Source organism: Penicillium subrubescens (genome assembly GCF_028828155.1).
Source record: "Penicillium subrubescens strain IBT 31985 chromosome Unknown utg000011l_segment0_segment0, whole genome shotgun sequence".
Classification (NCBI taxonomy): domain Eukaryota; kingdom Fungi; phylum Ascomycota; class Eurotiomycetes; order Eurotiales; family Aspergillaceae; genus Penicillium; species Penicillium subrubescens.
In genome coordinates, this window is record NW_026643161.1 from 1,229,462 (window position 1) to 1,251,685 (window position 22,224).

Sequence of the window (22,224 nt, forward strand, 5' to 3'; positions counted from 1 at the left end):
GAAAACCACTATCATGAAATTTTGAGAGGAAATTCTACTGATCTCTTTTTCTCATGACCGATCCTGGGGCAATTCGATGCACAGAAATATCATTCAAGATTCCTTCTTCCAGACATATGCAGTCAATATTATGGCCAGATTAAGATAAGAGTAGATCTGGCTTCGCCAAGTACCTGGGTTCGTCGCTGACCGCGGTGTAGAGGATGAGACCAGATCTTGAAACTTTTGAAGCGAAAGTTGGAGGTCCCTTCTTGCTATGCACAGAGAAGACAGTTTCCGAATCAAGGATCTCATAGAATGGCCTCAAGTCTTCAACCGGGCCTTCAACAATTCTCATGGGCTAAAGACACTACGGTGGATATTATGCTTTGAAGTAGTTGCTTGTGAATATAATTTCTTGGACTCGCCAGACTGATTCTTGAGGAAGTTCATTCGGCAGAGAGAGTCAAGATTTTGTTTCTACGTTGCCTTGCTATCTAGCTCGCAGTTTCTGCGATAGCTCGAGCGCTCTGGAATTCACACCCCGATCTGATCTCCCAAACTTCTACTACCTTCATCTCCCCACGCCTTGGTGATCTCCTCTTCCACATAACCTTACTTTGCATCCCTCTCTGGGAAAAACCCTCTCTCACCACCCTCCCATCCTGATCAACTCACTTCCAAGGTCTCTCAAGTCCGAGTCCACTTTTCATCACCTTCAATTGCACCACCAACTGAAAATGTCGGACACCAACGCCTCCACAGCTGAGTCTGCGGAGCCCAACCTGGATACCATGACATGGGTCGAGGTCACCAAGCATACAGAAAAGATCATCGAACGCTTCGAAAACAATGAGACAAGCTTTCAGCGCTGGGAGGTCAAGGTGGTCTGGGAATATTGGCGCGGCTTCGAGATGATGGGTCTTAGCCCCGGTCTTACGGTTCTCAAGTTTATGCGTGATGTTGTGATTCCCTTCGCATCTTCCCGAGTTCACTCCCGGCTCCAGGGTCATACCCGATACGAAAAAGCTACCGGCGCGGACAAGTCCAAGACCTACAAGATTGAAACTACCGTTGACGAAGGACCGGCTATTGTGTATCGTAAGGGCAGCTCACCGGATACAGTGACCACAAGCAACGTGGAAAAGGCTCACGATGCGCCGCCTACTGTTGCTTCGAGTTCCCGTTCTGCTTCCGGTTCGGCTTCGGCTTCGGCGACTACACAGCATGATCGGTATCATGTTCACTGGGACCTCGGGGCTCACATGAGGGCAAATACAAGTAGCACAGCTTCTTCTCCCCCAGCCCACTCCGAGCATATTGAACACGCGACACAGTCTTCTTCCTCGGATTCGGCAACTGCCATCGCCAGCCAGAGCACCCAACCCATCTCCTCCGAGCCTGCTCCATTCCAAAACGTCCCTATCGCCCAAGCCGCCAAAAATATCCTCAAGTCGCCAGTCTCGAACTCGAAACTGATCACCCAGGGACCTGCCACGGGTAACGGATTCCCCGCTGCAGTGACTAGTCGAGTCGAAGGACACCCGGAGCTGGTCAAGATTATCTGCAACGACAAGGAGGAAGTTGTGAGTACGGAGGACTTGGTTGCAAACAACTATCTCCTTCGATCTACCGTGGAGTCTCTCAACACGACCGTTACCTCGATGCAGGCGATTATCGAGGGCCAGAAGGACAGAATCAATGCTTTGAGCGGCTACATCGCATCGCAGCATGCTAAGATCAGAGGCCTCACCGATACTATCGCAACTCTCATGTATCAGGTTTCGCTGTCGGAGAAGAGTGATAAGTGAAGATGGGGGTATGGATGACGATGGTGTCAGCATGTCTCAGTGAGCAGAACTGGGATTAATGGAGCGGAAAGTGGAGTCGATGCGATCATGATGGAGGAACGGCTTGCAATTTGTGGGGAATTTTGCTCATTGATAAAATGTTCGTTAGCCAAGCATCTTCCATAGATCAATTCTTCTCCGAACAAAGACATTATCCAAATCAAACAAGAATCAAAACTATTGTGAGAATATTGTAGTACAGATTGGAATTACCCGTTCGGGTAAAGATCAGATCCCGAAATCCCCTCGCCCCACTGAACTCTTCGCCGCGCGTTCCGAAGGCTCCCATTTAAAAGATTCAGGCTCGCAGAACACATAACCACGACTATCCTGATCCTGCAAATCAAAGCAAATTTACTGGACAACCATCCCTGCCACATGGCCACCATCCCCGTGGTCCCCTTCTGGGGCCCTGCAACGTCTTATCTAAAGTTTGTTATGATCTTCCAAGCCCCTCCCGACAAACAAGCCACTTACGTGTCCAATCTAGCTTTTGTGAAGAGGTGAACAACGCTCTCGGAGAAGTTCCTACATGATTGATTGAGCAGTTGATACTCACTTGTCAAACAGGACTATGTGGTTACTCGATTTGTTGCCGAGTTCATCAACACTTTCAGCAGCCTTATCTTCAGTGAGTCAGGCGGGATTGGATCTAGGGATGTGACAAGGTCGCGATTAATAACCGGTTTTTTTCTAGTTCTCTTCGGAATATATGGACTTCGACAACTCCAAAAGAAAAAGCAAATGGGGTTCCGCTCGATCTCGTATTTGGGGCTGATCGGTGTGGGCGTCTGCTCGGCTGGTTACCATATGACCCTCAAATATCACACTCAGATGTGTATGTTTCAACTAGCTACCCAAGTGCTCACAAACAGCCGACTGACAGAACTGATTTTTAGCGGACGAGCTGTCGATGCATCTTCTCACAACACCACTGCTTTACCGAATCTTGACTTTCAAGGCTAGCCCAGAGCGAACCAAAATCGTGGGAATTGTTCTATCCGTACTGTTCACCATCGTGATGGTCGTTCACATGGTTATGAACGAGTTCTTGCTTCACGCGGTTAGCTTTGGACTTGCGGTTTATATGATCGCGACGCGGACGTCAAAGATCATTACACAGCAAGTTCCCGATCCTTTCCTGAGGAAAAAGCTTCGCAACATCTCATTCTTCGGTATATGTATGATATGCCCTTCCAAAATGTGAGGCACACGCTAATAGTATCAGTCTGCTTTGGCTTGGGCTACTTCGTGTGGCTCATTGATGATTGGGCATGTGGGACCCTTATCAAAACGAGACATGCGGTCGGTCTGCCTTTGGCATTCTTGACTGAACTTCACGGATGGTATGTTCCATATGTTGTGTATACAAAAGACAGATTATTGATCAAAATACAGGTGGCATATACTCACTGCTATTGGCGGCTACGTTGCTGTTGTACTCGTGGATCTAGTAACCACGGGTGAGGTGCACGAAGACCCTACCGACGATCTTGCATGGCCTATCCCGCCTGCAGCGAGATTCATTGAATCATTGACAGGTCTTGCGAAGCAAAAGTAAGATTCAGAGAAATGAGACGAGGCACCCGAATGAGAGGGAGTCTTGATGAACCATATGCGTGGAGAAGCCATGGAACGAATCAATATTGTTCAGTCATCTGCGGCCCAACATACAGACATCGTTTGAAAATTCAGTATAGAAGTTGACCATAGAATGAGGATTACAATGAAATGAACCACCAGCACTGATGAAATTTATGCAACCTCGTCACTCTCCCGGGTACATAGTCTTGCCCTGTCGTCGAATCTCATCCATGATCTCCATAATGTATACCGTCTCAGCCCAAGGCATGATACGACTCTCCTTCCGACCCCCAAGAACATCCAAAGCCGTGTTCTGAGCCTCATATACAAATCCACCTCCAACGAGTCCATGTTCATGCCTCTGACCGTGTCATACCTCTCTCTTAAAGAAACATCTTTCTGCACTTCCCCCTTTCTGCTTGGGATACAGTAAAAGACTCCGGGATTGAAGGCGCCTGTCCTTCAATCTCAATAAACCCCTCGGTACCGTGTATCACGGCAAAACCGTCCCCAAGGGGGGGCAGAATCTTTATTGGTAGTAGTCACGATACCTTGTCGACTTGTCGAAGGATATTGTAGAATAGCACTGGTGGTCACTTCAATACCCTCCTCGTGGGTTTGCGTAGCCAGAATCAGCGGTTTCTCTCCCTGACCAGCTGGGTGATCGTTCAATGCAGCCATGATCCATGTCAGAGAATAAACACCAATGTCAAGTAGCGATCCTGCACCCAGGCTGAGATCACGATAGCGAGATGTAGCAGGTAAATCCGCAAGACCAATGTCTGATGCGAAATCACATTTTGCCCGGAATACATCGCCGATCACCTTCTCCTCGTGCAATAGTCGCTTCAACTCAATGTATAGCGGTCGATGACGCAGCCACATCGCTTCAGCTACGTCGACGTTCTTGCCTGCGGCAATAGCTTCCATGCAGTCGCGATAGTGATATCCGTGCGGCGTACCAATGTAGACGATATCCACGTCGTCGTCGAGGTAAACCTTACCGTAGCTATCGTATATCCGGGAATTCTGTTTGGGACAGTACTTTGCGGAGAAATCTTGGCCTTTTTGGAGACTGGAGGATCCGATGGCTTGGATGATGTGTTTCACTTTCATTCCGTCCCATTATAGGACGAGGTCCTCTACGAACCAGGACGAGATCATTCCCGTTGCCCCAATTTTATGAGTATTATGTTTAGCATCTATCTCGTTGAAGACTTACCAATAATACCCCAGCGGATCGTCTGTAATTCAGCCATCGTGATTGTCGAAGATTAGATTATTCTCGAGAGTGAGTTTATTGGAAAATGGTGGGATTTCTGTCTAGTACTGTCTTTGGGAACATCCAGGAAAATGTCTCAGAAGATCTTATTCATTTTGGCTAGAAATAGAGGGAGATCTATCTACAGTATCTTCGGAAGCCCCGAAGTCACGGCGATCGCTCTAATAACCGATCTCCCCACACTTCGGGTTCTGAAATCCGTAGAGCCTATAGCAAGCTACAGACGGGTAAATAGATCCCCCACCTCTATCATAAAGCCCAAGCCCATTGGAATTCTATTATTGACCCTTAGAATAAACAGCTTCCTTCTGAACGCGGAATTCGATGCTTGGATAGGTAAGTGACACATCCAGTCAGTCTTAGCTTGACGCTCCCCAAATTGAGGAAGGTCCAACGCTGGGCTTGAACGCAACTTTCGAGGCTGTCCCTTCCCAGTGGAAATTCTTGAACTGTCATATTTGGGTGATTTCTGTACCAACGCTTGATTTGGCCCAAACTTAATGATTCCATTGAAATGAATACTTCTAGGCTTGGAGCGAGACTCTCAACCATCTCTAAAGTTTCTCGTTCAAGGCCTTCGCGTTCACACCGCGATATAGGGAAACTGACACCAGGCAAAATCTATGACAAGTCAATGATGGTCTTTCCCGAAACTCGTTGAACACATGTTAAATGGCTCAAACAAACGACTCAAAATCGAGTCCCGCGAATTTGAAAGGAATTCCCAAGATCGTCAAGAGTGCGAGTGGTAATAACGGGGAACAAAAGAAGTTGACTATCTGCTGACCCTCATCAGAGCAATGAAGCGCTCCAATTTCTCCATATCTGTAGTCCAAAAGAATAATTGCGTCACTAAGACGGATGGCGGTGTTCATGGGGTGAGAGAAAACTTGGTCAAATTTGCTGGTCAAATCAGTCACGACAAGGGAGGTGTTGCCTTTGAACAAGATTTAAGGATTATCATGTCTTGAAATCCTCACTTAGCATAGACATGTACCTAACTCTATGACCCTTCTTTCATACAGAATTCAGCTTTCACGCGTTATTCCCAATTGCGAGGAACCCTCCAGGATACCTATACTTCGTATAGAGTTTCATACATTTGAAACCCCATCAAATTAGACCCATGTTAGCAATCATGATTTGAACAATGGGCCAGATTACACAAGGCTTTAAAGCAAAATAAAAAGATCAGTCAAAAGCGATTTATCAAAGCACCTGATTCGCTTCTCTCATTGAAGTTGGGGCATAATACCGCTAGACCAAAAATGTGCCATAGGCAACATTTAGTCATACGGGCTTCTTGTTGTTCCGTCATGAAGACAGGCCTGAGGCAAGAAGGCACGTGCGCCCAGGATAGTTGGGGCTGACGTAATATGCGGAGGCGGGCGTTATTCTGGAAAGCTGTCCAGATTGAGGTATACTCCACGTCTCCCGAACACCCATGAGAGGTTGATTTCCCCCCTTCCTCCTCTCATGACCATCAACTCGCAAGTCTCAGTTCAATCGCTATGAGACTGGCCGCGTACTCTGGGGTAAGTGAACTCTCCGAACTCTAATCGAATCTCTATCCTTGTGTCCCCCGCTGACTCCTGTTAGGCCTCCGTGGCCTTGGCCACCGGTGTGTTCTTGAAAGCGCTACACCAGAGAGCGAACTTTTACTCAGCTTGTGTATATCTATCGCAGAGTAGTGCGAATCTTATGGTATGATTTGAAACCATTCTTTCATCCTCCCCATGGCTATGGGATATCATAGCCCTGCTCGAATTATACTGACCCGTGTGCCTTGCTACTGTACAGATCCTAACGAATCTATGTCTCCTTGCAACCGGTTTCATCCTTTTCTGGCTGCAGCGACTCCTATACGGACCTCTTCGGCCTATTGAAACAGAACAACTCTATGAGCGGGCATGGTTTGCAGTAACGGAGACATGTCTCGCCATGACCATCTTCCGGGGCGAGCTCGGCGGTTGGTTTCTGGTCATGTTCGTCCTGCTTCTGGTTGGGAAAGTCTGGGGATGGATTGGCGAAGGACGTGTGGAATACCTCGAACAGCAACCCCCGGCAAATCCACGACTCTTCCATATCCGATTGGCACTTTCGCTGGTGTTGTCAGTCCTCTTCAATGCGTTGATGCTCCGTTACTGTGTCAACGTCGTCATTGAGGAGGCGCGAGCAGATATGATGATCATGTTCGGCTTTGAATTCGCAATCTTGACCATTCTATCAACTTCGACCACCCTTCGATACAGCATCGCCTTGACGGAGATCTATATCACCCACAAGCAAGTCAAGGTGAAGATGGAGGAACGCCGGGCCGAGATTCGAGCCGCTCGTGTCGAAGCTATCCGGGAACACGCCCGCGCAGGGGCAAGCTCCCCTCCAACCGATCTGCCCGATGAGAACGACGTCAACGAGTTAGAGATTGATGTTCCAGGGTGGGAGGAGAAGGGTCGGTGGGTCTTCTACCTTGACCTGCTTACAGACTTCCTTAAGCTCGCCGTTTACTTGGTTTTCTTTGCCATTCTCCTGCGCTTCTTTGGTTTGCCAATTCACATCCTACGCGATGTTGTTGTTACCATGCGATCTTTCGCCCGTCGTATTATGGACTTCCTCCGGTATCGGAACGCGACCCGAGACATGAATGAACGATACCCTGATGCCACTGCCGAGGAGGTTGCACGCGAAGATGTCTGCATTATCTGTCGAGAGGAAATGACTTCAACTCAACCCGCTGCTGCTGCCGAAGGAGAGGCTGCTCCACGGCCAGCAGCGGCCGCACAGCGTGTTCCTGACCGCCTGCGTCCGAAGAAGCTCCCTTGTGGGCATATCCTTCACTTCGCATGCCTGCGAAGCTGGCTTGAAAGACAACAGAATTGCCCGACTTGTCGACGCCCTGTGGTTGCACCTCAACGCCTTCAAGGAGCCGCTGCCAATATCAACAATCAACCCGGAAATGTTGGAGGCGCCGCTCAACCCAATGGCGTTGGTGGGAATCAAATGCCTGGCCAGCCTGGTGCTCAAGGAGAGCAGCCCAGAGCTCGAGTATATCAATTTGGTCCATTCCGAATTGGCTTTGGCGCCGTTCGTGGTGAGCTATTCCACAATCTTCACCAGCAGATTCACCAAGGCAATGCCCCATTGCAACCCCCCGCCAATGCGAACCCAGCTGGTGCGCGACAAATCGGCTTTGGGCTTGGGTTCGGTCACCGTCCGGCAGCTCCAACTCCCATCCAACATGTGCCAAACGCCACGGGCTCCGGCTCCGGGTCCGCAAACATTCGCGCCCAATTGCAGCAAATAGAGCAGCAAATTGCGCAAGAAATTAGCTCTCTACGCGCTGCAGCAGAGCAGTTGCGCCATGTGACCCAACTTCAGATGGAGCTGGATCGGCTTCGATTGCAAGCCAATCCTCAAGCCCAAACAGCGACGTCTCCGACACCCACGACAAGTCTGCCAACCGGCACCTCAACCATTACATCGCGTCGCCAGTTTTTCTCTAACCCAGGCGCCACACCTCTACCTGCTGGAGACTCCCGTCTTCCTGAAGGACTTACCCTTCCACCCGGTTGGACCCTTCTTCCACTTCATTCCGCGGAGCCAGGTACCAGAAGCGTAGCACAGGGTGTCACCCCAACCCCCACCGTACCTGTCCCGCTGCAATCCACTTCATTAGATGGCGCAGTCACCAGTCAAGGTGATGAAGCCCCGGCTCAAGAGACTGCCACCGCCGAGACCAGTGCACCAATTTCCGCACCGGCCGACACAGGCAACGCCATCCCAAACTGGTCCGTGCCTAGCGCTCCCTCGTCGACTGAGCATAGAGCAGACTCCCCCTCCCAGGAGTGGACAGACGTACAACCCGAGCAAGTCCCAGAGGCCGGTCCCTCTGTGATCCCTCCTGCCTGGGGCAGCAGCGACCAGACCAGCAAAGAAGATGCTGAGGTTGATCCTGCACTTGCTGAATCCCCATCCAAGGGCAAGAGTCGGGCCGCCACTGTGGAAGAGGCTGCCGACGAAGAAGCATCTTGATCCACCCTAATGTACTTTTTCTTCTTATTAAACTGAGCCCTCGGCATCTCACTTGTGGCCATATCTCCACCCTCTTTACTTTAAATCAGCGTTGCATGGCGTTCTTGAGCAAAATTTCATACCCGGGTTTTAAGTTCTTTTCACTTCGATCTATGTGCGTGTCTTCCAAGGCCCTGTTACTTGTTCCTTTAGAGCGACGACTCGCACGAACTACCTTTGTACTGGCGTGCAAATTATACTTTCAATATAACAATCAATGATTTCGGGATTTTATGCCAAATAGCCAGAAACATTTCTTTTTGTTTCTTCTAAAATCTAGCTCGACACCGAATACCAATCCAATCCTGTTGGATAGCTAAGCAAAAAAAAAAAAAAACCAACTCCAGATATCCAATCTATCTTAGATTGATGGTAATGACAACCGATGTGTAGTGATATATGGTACATTCCTTGAAAGGAGATTCTATGCACAGCCCCAAAAAGTTCCAGTCCCCCAACGCCCAGGTAAGAATACATGCAATTAGGCCACGGCAGCGCCTTGTCCAGCAAAGACTGGATACAGGAGGCCGGGTCGAGATGATATTGTACAGTGTGCGAATGCACTTATTGTTGTGTGGTGTAGTGTGGTGTTGTTTTGTTTATGCTGATGTGCCGATGAATCGCAGAACGAACTCGTAGACACCCAGGGTGATAATGGCTGAGGGAATCGAGCGAACCATGTGCGGCATCAGACCTCCGTAGAGACCAGCCATTCCCTCTTCCTTGGCGATAAGTCGGAAGCACTGTGCCAAGCCGGTGTATTTGGGGACGCCGTTCTCCATTGGCGCTTGACGGAGTCGTGTTCGGATGACCTGCAGAATAATCAGTCAGTACAAGTGTCAATACTGGTCTCTCGACGGACGACTCCGTACCTCATGGGGATATGCGATAAGAGCCGCAGCAAACTTGGCGGATCCAGCCGCACCAGTTGTGCTGAGCCAGCTCGTAATTTCCTTCTGAGTGGCTGTATCCTTGCCATCCGGCGATCCGAGCGAAGTATGCAAAATAGTCTTTATCCGTTCATAAAGGACCAAGTGAAGCGCAGTCTCTAAAGAACCCAAATAACTCGCGCTGAGTCCCTTGTACAATCCGCTGATGCCTTCCTGACGAAGCACCTGGCGGACACAGTCCAGACTGTTCTTGTACCGGCGGGTTCCGGTGGTTGTTTGGGCCTTATCTAATTGCAATCGTGTCTTGACCAGCCAGATCGGGTTTGTTGCTGTAGCTGTCGCGATTCCCGCGCAGATGGCGGCCTGCGCGTGCACGAGGGTTGAATCTTCGCCGGTACCTAGCAGTTGGGCACCGATCCGCTTGCAGTTTCCGTAGACGTAGAACTTGATGGCGGTCGCCGGGACCACACCAGCAAGACTAGGGCCGAGACCGCGGAAGAACGCTCGCCATCCTTCTGCTTGGTAGATATTGCTAATGATTCGAGTTGTCTTGTGGCTTGTATGTTTGGAGATGGCGGAAGCGGCCGCGGAGGTCGCGGAGGTAGGGGAAGGACGTTGATAGAAATCGGATTGAAGACGTGTTCTCAGAACATCGAGGGGAGATGTAGCGATAGCAGTTGCGAAACCACCAGTCCTGTATGGCCGTGCTTGTGTTAGTGTAGATCCACCGATGGCTGATGGCGATTATCCGGGGACAACCATAAGAGAGAAAAAAAGACTTACGCGCCAGCTAGCAAGTGAACCCACGGGTCGTGGGACTTCTTGGTGGTGGCATAAGATGTCTTGAGAGGAGCAGAGTCCTCAGCGGGCCGACCGTGAATCTTGGGGCTCTGCATCATGACAGCGCATTCTGGAGAAGGGAGAAGACAAAAGATGCGGATCCAGGAAATTTCCCTTCTGGGGACACTCGGCGCCGCAAGTTTTCGCGTTGTCACGTGAGATAACCAATGTCAGGTTTCTGATAGGCGCCACTCTTGCCACTCGAGAGACTGCAAGCAACTACAAGAGACTGGTCATTTTTTGAGTCGATTTCTGTTACGATTGATAGTAAAGCAGTGGTCGTTACATAGTCAGTGTAGGTTTGCTACTGGATTTCTGACTTTTCTCCTCAAAAGTCACGAAAACTATATCATGATGGAAGTTGAGTACGCTTGCTGCTTCATAGTAGGCACCCCGTTTGAATGATATTTCGGTTGATCAATTTTATTCTTTGTTTTGAATGGATTTGTTCTTCAGATTTCAATGCGGATGATTGATTTAGAGTATCGAAGAAACAATTCCTTCCTCGCTATAGACATCACCTAATCACCATTACGTTTAGGCTCATTTGCACCCCCAAACCTAAAGAGAATGGATTTTTGCATGTGTTTTCAATTACATCGTTGCATGTAGGTGGCAATAGAGAGATATGAGATTTCCAATGAAAATAATATGTTTCTGATTATATGAATGTGTGGTACGGATGGGTATCAGTGCGATATATATCCATCTCGGAGAGACTAAGGCTTGATAGGACCGAGACTATCGAACAACGTTATTTACCCAAATGAATTATTTGTTACGTTTTTGCAATAGTTATTGTATACAATGGGACCACACTACACATAGATTGTCGGTCATGTACTCGATCGCCAAATTCTTCTCAGTGAGGAGAGTCTTGGAGATAGAGTTCAATTCTAGTCGGATGTTCAGGGGCGATCTGCGCCTTCTCATTGCTACAGGTCTAAATTTCATTTGCGGCTTCAAAGATCTGCAGTGGCCAGTCAGTTTCACCTTTTACAGGTGCAGGACGGCCTCCGTCTGTACTCCGCACACAAATACCCTTCATCCTGCTGCATTCCTGGTCCTCCGTCGTGCCTCCGATCTGTAAGGTTTTTATCCCTGGTCGCTCCCTTTTGCGGGATCTTCAGCCGATGCGTTAAGCCACAATTCTTGTCCCGTTGTTGTCGTCATCTTTTCGCGGTGCGCAATCCGAGGACCACTTACAGCTCCACTTTCGACCGTGTTTCAGCCCTTCATTCGCTCACGCCGCCCCGCGATGGGCCTTTTGAGTTACTGGCACGTCAATTATTAGGTACGGACATGCCCCAATCTAGACCTTTGAGGGGGGACAAACTTCTTTTTCTCCTCAATTCGCTGTGGTTTAGTATCGTCGACTGCAATTGCGACAACTTGCTTTCTAGCTATACCTCGATTTCCCTTCTGAGACCAATCGATCTACTTGGTTCAGGTGCAATGTGTTTTTCTGAGTTTTGAGTACGTTGGAAGAAGTTTGATCGCATTGCCATCTTGTGAGACGCGCAGTGATACAGACACTGCGACTTGACGAAGATTGAGGCTAACTCCTATCTTGTGCAACAGACAAATTCGCCGCGTATAATTGTCCTTGTCCTACCTACCTCTTTCCATGATTCTCTCACGGCGCGCGGTCCTCTTCATCGGCTTCAGCTTCTCCTGCATCCTTTTCTTCACAGCCCGTAAGCTATCACGACCATGGAGTAGCTATCCGCAGGCCGTGGGTCTAGGGGACTACTATGGCACGGATTATTCAGCCCATGGCCATAACTGGACAGGCGCATTCAACTTTACCAGTCATGGCAGTAAAAGCCTGTACGCCCCTCAGCCCAATTTCGTCCCTGGTATCCCCAAACCTCCTGGCTCGACGTACACAAAGATGTTGGTTGTGCCTAGGACCAAGAAGGAAGATACGAGCTGGATCGCGACGGAATTACCGGACTGGGGCACTGCCATCTATGTTGCGGATGACCCGAAAGCGCCCCTACACCCACCGAAGAACAAGGGCCACGAAGTGATGATATATTTATCGTTCATTATCGACTTCTATGACAATCTCCCCGACGTAGCGGTGTTTATGCACTCGCATCAGAATGCCTGGCATAACGAGGAGCTGTTTGGTGGCGACGCAGCGGAGATTCTCCGACGATTGAGCATGGAGCGGGTCATTCGAGAAGGGTATATGAACACGCGTTGCGCGTTCGGCCCCGGATGTCCCGCATGGATGCACCCTGGTGCCGTGGAAGAAGACGAAACCAAGCAGGAGGAGGTGATGCTGGCTCGTGCCTGGGGAGAACTATTCCCAGACCAGCCCGTACCATCGGTTCTCTCCCAGCCATGCTGCGCTCAGTTTGCCCTATCCCGGGATCGCATTCGCACGATCCCACGTGCTCGGTTCATTTTCTACCGCGACTGGCTGCTGCAGACAGATCTAAGTGATTACATCGCGGGTCGTATCTGGGAATACCTATGGCAATACGTCTTCACGGGCAAACCCGTTGTCTGTGTGGAAGAGAGTATCTGTCTCTGTGATGGGTACGGGTTCTGCTTCGGCAGCCCTGAAAAGTACCAAGAATGGCGTGATATGGATTCTGAAAGGAAAGATTTGCAGCAGCGACTAGATGATTTGATCTACTGGGCGGAGGATCTCCGGATGGCACAGGCTGCGGGAGAATTGGATGAAACTATGGACCTGGATCTCCCGCCTCTTGGTCAGCAATCTGAGATAGAAAAAGAGGTCATTGGAATGGAAACGAAGGTCGCCGACACTCTTCAGGCTGCGATTGAGCGTGGCAAGAACCCCAAATACCGCGCCCTAGAAGCTGGTCGTCCTTGGAAAGAGGGCGATGGCTTCTAGGCATTGGAACAAATCCTTCAACGGCTCTCTTTTCAACGCAGGCCGAGTTTTGAGAGTATTTTGTTGGAGTTGCAATCTCTCTTCTATATTCCCGATTTACTGGCGTTGCTGATGACATCTGTGCTTCATGTTTTGGAATCTACCTTTGATCTATCCGAACCGATAGCGATCTACTCTGATCAAATCGTTTTCGGATGAAGACCGAGTAATGGCATTCATCGGTGTATATTGTTAGTTTTACCTTCTTGTACATTATAACTGCTGGTTTTGGGAGGCTTCCTTAGCAAATTTGATTGAAATAATAGACCATGTCTTTCATAGGCTGTGGCTTCGTCTTATTTGGAACAATTATCTCAAATACTGGCATACTGGAACTGATTCAAGGTGACCATTCAGAGAATTCAAGTTCCTATAGAATAGAGATGTTCTCTTGTACGGAGCACTTGTTGTTGATAGTGCGGAATGCTGCGGTAGTATCGGAGAGTGGACACTCACGTGACCAAACTGCAAGGTTTGCACTGTCTGTCCTTCCTTCAAACTACGCAAACATCATCATCAATCGCCCCGTCGCGTTGCGCTCTTATCAGTCGGAAGCTCAAGAGCTTTCGTCAATAGCTTCGATCTCCTCAGATATTCGACGCTTCTGCTACCCCTCGCGGGGCGCATTGCTGTGAGGTTTCCCCTGGGAATTTCCCCTCCAGCTCGCCACTCCGACGCGTTCACGATCATCTACAGCCATCGTCCAGTCATCACGGAGCTCTTGGTTGTTGATCTATCGCCGAATCTTGTCGTTCAGACCACACCAGACTATTCCACCAGCTTTAATTTACGCAAATTATCTTTCCTGCTTGCCGGGAAACTGAGGCGCTTCACCGTCGCAAATTTTCTGTTGCCAATTTCCGTCTTCTCAAGAATTCACCCATCCCATACTTCACACCCCACCTACAACTATGTCGTCCTCAAATACAAACAGTCACCACCCTCCCTCCTCCGCCGCAGACATCACCTCCCAAACGAATACCAACGTCCATCTTGATCCGAATAGCGGTTACACTCCTAGCGACAACCAGCTCGCTGGTTTGGTGGAGGCAGCGACCGCAGCTGCAGGTCAAGATGTCTCTCCTCAATGGGCTGCCGCTGTTGCAACTGCTGCCGGAGTAGCAGGCCATCATCAACTTGATGGGTACAGTGCAGACATGCATCTTGGCGACGATGGATTCGGGGATACGAACTTTGGCGCGGGAATGGGAGGCGGCCGACACCTGCGGGTACAGAACGACCATTCCCAAGGATCTGGACTATCCCGCACTGTTTCGAAGAAACGAAAGAGAAACGATGAAAACCTAGACCCTGCGCTAGCTGGATCTGGTCTCTCCGGAGCACAGCATCCACTTTCTCAACAGTCTCAACCAGGCCAGCATGCCTATGCTGGTGATAACATTGATATTCGTCCCGTCCCGCCGCAGTCGCTTTCTGAAGCGCGCGCAGTTGGTGTCCATTCCGCTGCGGCACTGTTCCGCCAACCCTCGAGCAACAAAAAATACACTCGTCCTCCAATGTCGAAACTATTTGCGTCGCTTGAACTGTCACCCGAAAACTTCTTGCATCTCCAAGCTGCAGCCAAAGGTTTTATGCTGGATGATGATTATCCTGAACGACGTGACTGTGTTGGTCAGCGCGGGAAGGGGGATACGGAAATGGTCAAGCTCCGACTTTGGAACTGCGTTCGACAATTCCTCGACGACGAGGGAAATGGCGAGCGTTTCTTCGGAGAAAATGTCGTGAATGAGGGTATGGGGCCAAGGACTTACATTTGGCCCCGCGACCAGCAAAAGATCATTTCTTTGGTCATCCCTCTTTTGAGACGAATGGTTACCAACGAACGACAACGCCAATATGCGATTGAATCACGGAAGGGAGGGGGCCCAGAAGAGCGCCGGCGCCGCAAAACCGATGAAGGCTTCCAGGATCTCAATGGCCCTCGATATTCTCCAGAGCAGCAGCTCCAGCAGATGCACAATCAAAGTCAATCAATGGCACCGCCCCCGCCGCCACCTCCAGGACAGGTCACTCAGGCGCCGATCGAATCTGGACAGATTATGGATATCGGGTTGGTTGACCTGCTACTGGACGGATACACAGTGGACTGGAACGACATGTCTAAATCATATGATATGTACAACCAGGACTATGAACTGGATAATCTCTGGTCTCTCTCTGGTCTTCAGCAGCCCGATTGGCGTGGATTGGTTGCGGCTGTGGATAGCCATTATCATGTGGTCCACAACGGAGATTATGACTGTCCGACTGGCTGCGAGGACGCAAATGTCAACCGTATCGTCCACGCTGACGCTACGACAAATCTACCATGGCGTATTGGAGGTTCACGCAACCCTCCTGCGCGTGACGAATTGTAAGTTTTGGAACTCACTTCCCCCCGCGAGAAAATCATTTGCTAAATCCCCAATAGCGCTAGCAGTATCACCCGCGACGTCTCGCGGATTATCCGCGAGAACATTGCTGCCAGGCATGGTGCTCATCCGGGTCCTCAAGGACAAGCGGGAGCCGATCAACAGTTCCATTCACAGCAGCCATTTGTCCCTATCCATGATGCGAAATCCCACATGGCTGCAAACATGCCTTCTTCCCATCCAAGTACCCATACTCAAATCTACCTCCGCATCAACGTGCTTCAGCACGGCAAGCGCATACTCCCTCGACTCGACCTCCAAGCAGGTCAATGCCCCAATGTCGACACGATCAAGGAATCGGTTCTCCGTCGCTATCATGGCCAAATCCCCGGTCTTCCCCTCCTCCAAGGCTCGGATAGCATTGATCAGCAAATCCGAGACTCAGCTGCCGCAGCCAGCTGGAAGGTCAAGGCCTTGGTGCCGGATGGCCTCATCACGATTCAAAGTGAGAAGGACTGGGCTTTCGCACTCTTGTCTGCAGATACTGTGGACTGGATGGATGGCGATTTGAAGATTCTGGTCGAACTTGAAGGTGGTAATACCCAGTAGACGAAAGTCTACTACTTTGTTTTTATTTCCATTTCTGAGGTTCTGTCTTGCTGCGGCAAGGAACCTGTGTATTATTTATGCTTCTTGTACTATTAGAGTTGATATGACAACCCCTGAGCGAGTGAGCAGACTCTGTTCAGTATGATGTTTGATGTTTGCATCTTAGCTTTTCCCGTCGTCCAGTATTGTATCTCTTGTTTTGTTTAAATCAAACATTTTCTCGTCGTACTCCTCCCTAACGCCTTTCCCCTCGCTTTTTCGTGTTTACGATCAATAGCTACCAGTTCCTTCACAAACCTCAACATCTACACGCAATGGACTCTACCGCACCACCCGAGTCTCAACTCAAGAGCAAAATCCCTCCTCCATCCAACCCAACCGACGACCTAGGTCTCCCCGCAAACGTCCTCTCCGAAATCGACGCCCTCCTCCAGGAAAGTCCAACCCCACAAGTTGAACCTGAAGACCCTCCCCCAGGAAAACGAGTCCATTATCTCCGCGAAGCCCAATGGACTACTATCAGCCTCCCTCCATGGCACGACATGATGCATCTCACTCCGGTCCGTGAACCCGTCAACAAACGCATCATAATCATCAAAGAAGCTCTGAACCTCAAGAGTTTCCTCGATTCACGACCCCGCAAGCGCAACGCCATGCTCGCCCAAGCCGTTGGTGTCAAGGTCACACCGCAGTGTGAGCAGTGCGAACAAGGCAAAGGCCAATTCGTGGGCTGTGTTGTTATTCCTGATATGTTTGAGGGGGCTTGCGCGAATTGTGTTTGGGAGAAGTCGCGATGTCAGAAGGGGCAGTGTAGCTTTCGTGAGTTTATTTCTTCGTGTCGTGTTGTGTTATGTTTTGGGGTGTGGTTGAGTTTGATATTGACTTGTGTGATGTGATAGTTTTGGAGAAGGAGCATCTGGAGGAGGGTTTGAAGCATGAAGAGAAGATGCGGAGGGGTGGTGGACATACTTTCTTTGGGGTGTGGAAATTGCCCAAGAAGTGATTTCTATGTGGGATAAGACGGGTAGACTTGCAAGATGATAAGCTCTTGAATCCTACTTTGCTGTTCAGTCATGACGACTCGTGTGGTGATCTCACGGATACCTCCACCATTGAATCCCTCCACTTTGTTATGGGATGCACATTATCATGTTCCTAAAAATTCGGGATTCTCATCAAAGCTATGAAATGGCCACCATAAAATGAACATCTTTTTGTCCAATCTCATGTGATCTAGAAGATTGCCGGGGGTATCCGTGCCTCTGTTTTTGCTCAGCCAGGCGACAAGTACGTAGAATAGTATTTTGTTTGCTTCGAAGCACGTAAACATCAACCACACAAAGTATCCGGGGAAAGTACCCTTACGCCGGAAAATTCCCTTTTAGAGATAATGTTTCCTATTCGCTTGCCACATATAATGGCGGGCAACTGTAGACATCCACCTTCCTTCCTCACCAGACTAGTCACTCCAGACAGTGTCACTCTTCCCTCTATCCACGACCGTGGAAGACACACAGATGCTCATATATTGCGGCCGGTACCCAGCTTGCATGCTTATAGCTTGTCCCTTTTAGTATTCTACCAGGTCATGTCAAATGGAAGCCCCGAAGGTCATGACTAAGTGGGACGCTGTGGAAACCTCGAGACCCCGACGACAAGTCTTCCGATGAGCCGGAAATTGACGAACGCTCTTCTGTCCTCTTCCCTCAATCTCTCTCTCGATCCTCTCCTTCACCGTTCCACATCACTTTCATTCATTACTTTCGATTCGCGCCATCTTAAACTCCTCATAGCTTCCTCAATCGCTTCAATCGCTTGAAATCATGGCCTCCAATATAGATTCCATTCCAAACAACGCCTATGAAGACCCGCCTTTTTCCAATAATACTCTAATCTCAAAGCTGTTCCCTAACCCTTTCCTTCCTGCTCCCACTCCCGCCGCGGGGGTGTGAATGCTGTGGGGTAGAGGCAGATTACTTCCCGCCTCACAATGGATAACAACAACATACATTGGAGCACGAATCACAGCCTGAGGAGTCAGAGACATAGCATAAAAGCTTCGAAAGCTTCTCTAAGTACGTGAAATTCATCATCGCTAACATCCTGCTCCTGCCCGGCACCATTCCCTCAGCTTCCACTACCTCGTCCATCAAGCCCCTACTCACAACAACAGCGTTAGATACAACGCTCGCACCGGCGAGACCGCAAAAACATGAGTTCCCCTCCGCCTATGGCAGCCCCCATGCAAAGATGGGTCAGGTCTATTTTGTCATTTTACGGCTGCCAGGCGAAGGTGTGCAGCTTTATCACACCAACCGACACGTCATGAATCTCCTTGATATCGTGATTCGTACCATTGAATCCATCAATCACGAAATGGCCTTTGGAGAAGCCCGATCGAAAGGATTTCTTCAGGGATTAGAGATGAAGCGAGGTTGTACCAACAAGTCCTCACAAGAACAAAAAACCCGGTTGGAACAAATGCCGATGGAATCCCAATTGCTGAAGCGACACCTTGGTCAGCGGGAAGAAATTCTAGCTCGGTAAGAAGAAATTCTGGCCCCCAAGGAAAAACGCGGAATAAGAATGCCGGATGCACGAGTACAATTTTGGAGGAGCTCGAAATGATGCAAGTCACTAGTACTGCCAGACGAGGAGATTATCTACAGGAGAGTGAGGAGTCCCTCATTTTTAGCATCAAGAAATATGGTCTTTGCATAAAATCTTATATCACTAGCTGGCGTATGTAAATGAATCCTCATAGAAAGCATAAAAAGAGGGCAAATTGGTCCGTGTCTCATAATACAGGGTAATGATAACGATCAGTAGGCCTTTATAAAAAAATGCATCCCAAGACTACATCTTCCAAGAAATAACGCGGTATCAGCGATTGACCTAAACAAGAAAACAAAGACTCCAGTATATACGCCGTGCGACATCCCAAACCAGCTGGAAAGAAAAACGGGGTACGTGTACTTAATCACTGTGATCATCATGCTTTGCAAGAATCTCATTTATTGTGTATGAACAAGGTCCGGAACGAATCCCAGTGATCCGAGTCCGCATAACTATCCCCCAGAGAATTGATTAGTTGAAATGATCCGGGTAGAAACAGGGCCAGATCTGGCGGAGTGGGGAGGGGATAATGAGGGTGACGCACATGTAGACCATGCTACTCCGCAAACTGGACGCCAGGGTCTCCGGGTACCATCGGAAAAGATACATGACGAATGCCCAGCTCAGACTGGCAAAGGCAGGCCAGGCATTGTTGGTGATCTGGGCGCGGGATTCGGGGGTGATGAGGGAGGAGAGCGGGTGCATGTTAGGTTCGACGGACAATTTGGCGAGGGAGAGCATAACGCGGGCGAAGACATAAATGACAATCTGGATTGGGGGGTTTAGTGTTGCGACATAAACATCCCGAGGTACGTTTGGCCTCGGTGTGGGGATATCGGCATACCTGCTGGCTAATGCTTCCCCGCTGCCGGCCAAAGACCGCGTATCCACCCAACAAACCCGCAAAGAAGCTGTCATAACGGCCTTCCTTCCCGGATCCTGCGGGGGAAATGTTCCGTAGAATAATCATGGAAGCCTTGTATATGATTGCAAATGTGGCTAGGTTTCGAGCATGCTGGCGTGTCGCTTTGAAGACGAGCTTGACCTTTTCTCGGAATCTATAAGGCCGGAATAAGTTAGTTCTCGGAGAACTCCGAAGAGAAAGGGGACGAGGAAGTCCACGTACGTTCCAGATCGGAAGAGAAAGATCATACTATTCGCAAAATCACAATAGTCAGTACTCAAGCTATCCCGGTATCATTCCGCTCTAAAAGTATTCGAGGCTTAACATACACCAGCGCATGCGGAAATCGCACTTTCGACCCGTAAACGACGCCATTGCGCGCACCTTTCAACAGCGACAAGAAGGGTGCGAGATCGGGGTTCAGAACGAGGGCGTCCAGGCGGGACTGTAGTTGGCAGGTATCATGTCAGTTGCTGCAGCTCTTTGCATGTGCTTCTCGGAGGAATTGCTCACAATGAGCGCATCCATAACGGCGCGCGAGACCTCGTTTGGAGGTCGGACTCGGACGGAGGGGACTACTGAGGGAGTGCACCACAGTGACGAGTCGGTAGGTCGGAGATGTTCATAGGGTTGGGAAGAGAAGAAGTAAAGAAAAGATAAGAATATGGGGGAGGGGAGGGCGGCACTTTGACTCGGATCCTCAAATGCGAAAAGGGCCTCGGCATGTGAGACGATGCCGACGGCCGACGTCATGGTCACGTGGTCTACAGTGATAATTTCATCGTGGTGCATCCTATTGTCCCAGTAATAAGGACTTGTCGTATATGTGAATGATGGTTCAACCTTGTATTTTGTGAAGGAGTGTACCCGAAGAATACCGCTTCTCTGAACATTGTCTGGAGACTAGTCTGATACCAACTTGGAGGCTTCATTCACAGGTCAAATCGAAGTTTCGCAGGAAGATTAAACTTTCGAGGTGCAAGTATGATACGCAGACTGACTGGAAATAGCCTAAATGAGAAATATAGCTACATCTATGAAGACAATGCAAATTGAAAATCATTTGTAAAGAAGCATCGCTTCACTATAATACTTTTCCATGTCGGTACAGGAAACCTGCAGATACACAGGCGTCAAGAAGCACAAACCCCAGCCGGACCAAACGCCTTGAGATAGTGTAAATACGCAACAATGCAAGAATCAGTTCTAGTCCGTACGAGCCCGCTTGTGGCCTTCGTCCTCTAAAATCTCATCCACATCCATCATCTCCAAGTCCTCATCCTCGTCGTCCGAGTCAATACCCGCCCGACGCTTGAGACCCTTCATCTTACGGGTCTGAAGACCGCCCAGATCCTGCTTGCCCAAGTGGACACGACCGATCTTGTCACCCATAGAGTCCAGGGTGATGTTCTTCTTGTTGCGCATCTCCTCGTTGGGACGCTTGCCCTGCTTCATGGCCTCCTTCATGGCCTCGGGGGTAGCGGGGCGCTGGCGGCCGATCTTGAAGTCGAACTTGGGACCAACCTCCTCCAACTCAACGCGAGGCAGCTTGTGGCCGCTGCGCTTGGTAATAACCTTGTACCACCGCAGGTGGATGACAGGAGAAAGATTGTCGCGGGGCTCCTCAGCGCCGACCATCAAAATGTACTGGAGACCCTCAACGTCGATCTGGTTGGTTTCCTCACCCTTGAACATATCGAGGAAGAAACTCTTCAGCATAACGTGCGAAGAGGATGTCGGGTCCTCCCAGGGGCTACCAGAGAAGAGCATCATTGGCCGCATGCCGAGTCCAACGGGCATGTTGAGCTCGTTAATGGGTGGGATGGCGTTCTTATCAGCGGGAGGGAGAAGAATCAATTCGCAGATATCAAGAGTTTGTGAGTTGAAAATTCGGGCGAGAGTAACGCAATTGGGGCGCTTCTTGTTGCTGCTTCCGAAGACTACCAGACCACACTCATTCTTGTTTGCCAAGAACTCCATGCTCTCGGTGTTCTCGAAGGGGTGAAGGTTCTCATTCTTCTTGTGGAACAGGACGGAATTGGGCTTTGTGAGGGAGTGGAAAGTCTTCAAGACGGTGTCGAGGGACTGGGGGCATTTTGTGCCGTGCAGCAGTAGAGTCTTCTTTGGGGGTTCGATGAGTTGGGGCTCGCGCGCCTTGAGGATGCGCGCAGTGCGCGGGTTCTTTGCCTTGCTAAAAATGACGAGTCAGTCAAATCATATAGCATAGTCAATCTTCAGGTACGTACACTTCGCGCAACATGGTGGCAGTGATTTTTTGTGTCTTGAGGATGATCGGAGTAAAAAAAGCAGAAAAGT

The 22,224-nt window shown here is 49.6% G+C and overlaps 10 protein-coding genes across 10 annotated transcripts; 6 read left to right on the forward strand and 4 right to left on the reverse strand.

The window, feature by feature from the left end:
• Positions 1 to 719: 719 nt before the first annotated feature.
• On the forward strand, positions 720 to 1,790 carry N7473_012803 (uncharacterized protein; the record flags this gene model as incomplete). The annotated part of the gene is made up of 1 exon (XM_057158742.1): positions 720 to 1,790. One exon carries the CDS (start codon positions 720 to 722, stop codon positions 1,788 to 1,790), a length of 1,071 nt encoding a protein of 356 aa, XP_057002696.1.
• Positions 1,791 to 2,207: 417 nt separating this feature from the next.
• N7473_012804 (ceramidase) lies at positions 2,208 to 3,390 on the forward strand (the record flags this gene model as incomplete). Its single annotated transcript, XM_057158743.1, has 7 exons — positions 2,208 to 2,260; positions 2,320 to 2,332; positions 2,400 to 2,460; positions 2,527 to 2,667; positions 2,729 to 3,010; positions 3,058 to 3,175; positions 3,228 to 3,390. The coding sequence occupies 7 exons, from the start codon at positions 2,208 to 2,210 to the stop codon at positions 3,388 to 3,390; spliced, it is 831 nt and encodes a 276-aa protein (XP_057002697.1).
• A 491-nt stretch (positions 3,391 to 3,881) lies between these two features.
• On the reverse strand, positions 3,882 to 4,529 carry N7473_012805 (Gfo/Idh/MocA family protein; the record flags this gene model as incomplete). The annotated part of the gene is made up of 1 exon (XM_057158744.1): positions 3,882 to 4,529. One exon carries the CDS (start codon positions 4,527 to 4,529, stop codon positions 3,882 to 3,884), a length of 648 nt encoding a protein of 215 aa, XP_057002698.1.
• Positions 4,530 to 6,206: 1,677 nt separating this feature from the next.
• hrdA (E3 ubiquitin-protein ligase HRD1) lies at positions 6,207 to 8,727 on the forward strand (the record flags this gene model as incomplete). The annotated part of the gene is made up of 3 exons (XM_057158745.1): positions 6,207 to 6,230; positions 6,295 to 6,399; positions 6,496 to 8,727. The coding sequence occupies 3 exons, from the start codon at positions 6,207 to 6,209 to the stop codon at positions 8,725 to 8,727; spliced, it is 2,361 nt and encodes a 786-aa protein (XP_057002699.1).
• A 377-nt stretch (positions 8,728 to 9,104) lies between these two features.
• N7473_012807 (putative mitochondrial carrier protein (Rim2)) lies at positions 9,105 to 10,593 on the reverse strand. The gene is made up of 3 exons (XM_057158746.1): positions 10,440 to 10,593; positions 9,639 to 10,350; positions 9,105 to 9,578 (listed from the first exon to the last, which is right to left on the reverse strand). Exons 1-3 carry the CDS (start codon positions 10,553 to 10,555, stop codon positions 9,366 to 9,368), a joined length of 1,041 nt encoding a protein of 346 aa, XP_057002700.1. The 5' UTR covers positions 10,556 to 10,593; the 3' UTR covers positions 9,105 to 9,365.
• A 1,530-nt stretch (positions 10,594 to 12,123) lies between these two features.
• N7473_012808 (DUF3431 domain-containing protein) lies at positions 12,124 to 13,368 on the forward strand (the record flags this gene model as incomplete). The annotated part of the gene is made up of 1 exon (XM_057158747.1): positions 12,124 to 13,368. The coding sequence occupies one exon, from the start codon at positions 12,124 to 12,126 to the stop codon at positions 13,366 to 13,368; it is 1,245 nt and encodes a 414-aa protein (XP_057002701.1).
• A 558-nt stretch (positions 13,369 to 13,926) lies between these two features.
• On the forward strand, positions 13,927 to 16,506 carry N7473_012809 (uncharacterized protein). Its single transcript, XM_057158748.1, has 2 exons — positions 13,927 to 15,781; positions 15,839 to 16,506. The coding sequence occupies exons 1-2, from the start codon at positions 14,319 to 14,321 to the stop codon at positions 16,386 to 16,388; spliced, it is 2,013 nt and encodes a 670-aa protein (XP_057002702.1). The 5' UTR covers positions 13,927 to 14,318; the 3' UTR covers positions 16,389 to 16,506.
• Positions 16,507 to 16,702: 196 nt separating this feature from the next.
• N7473_012810 (DUF3716 domain-containing protein) lies at positions 16,703 to 17,391 on the forward strand (the record flags this gene model as incomplete). The annotated part of the gene is made up of 2 exons (XM_057158749.1): positions 16,703 to 17,207; positions 17,288 to 17,391. 2 exons carry the CDS (start codon positions 16,703 to 16,705, stop codon positions 17,389 to 17,391), a joined length of 609 nt encoding a protein of 202 aa, XP_057002703.1.
• A 2,007-nt stretch (positions 17,392 to 19,398) lies between these two features.
• Positions 19,399 to 20,661, reverse strand: N7473_012811 (Tim17/Tim22/Tim23/Pmp24 family protein; the record flags this gene model as incomplete). Its single annotated transcript, XM_057158750.1, has 6 exons — positions 19,399 to 19,456; positions 19,549 to 19,772; positions 19,849 to 20,062; positions 20,131 to 20,157; positions 20,238 to 20,353; positions 20,422 to 20,661. 6 exons carry the CDS (start codon positions 20,659 to 20,661, stop codon positions 19,399 to 19,401), a joined length of 879 nt encoding a protein of 292 aa, XP_057002704.1.
• A 453-nt stretch (positions 20,662 to 21,114) lies between these two features.
• Positions 21,115 to 22,168, reverse strand: N7473_012812 (rRNA-binding ribosome biosynthesis protein RPF2; the record flags this gene model as incomplete). Its single annotated transcript, XM_057158751.1, has 2 exons — positions 21,115 to 22,099; positions 22,155 to 22,168. 2 exons carry the CDS (start codon positions 22,166 to 22,168, stop codon positions 21,115 to 21,117), a joined length of 999 nt encoding a protein of 332 aa, XP_057002705.1.
• Positions 22,169 to 22,224: the final 56 nt, after the last annotated feature.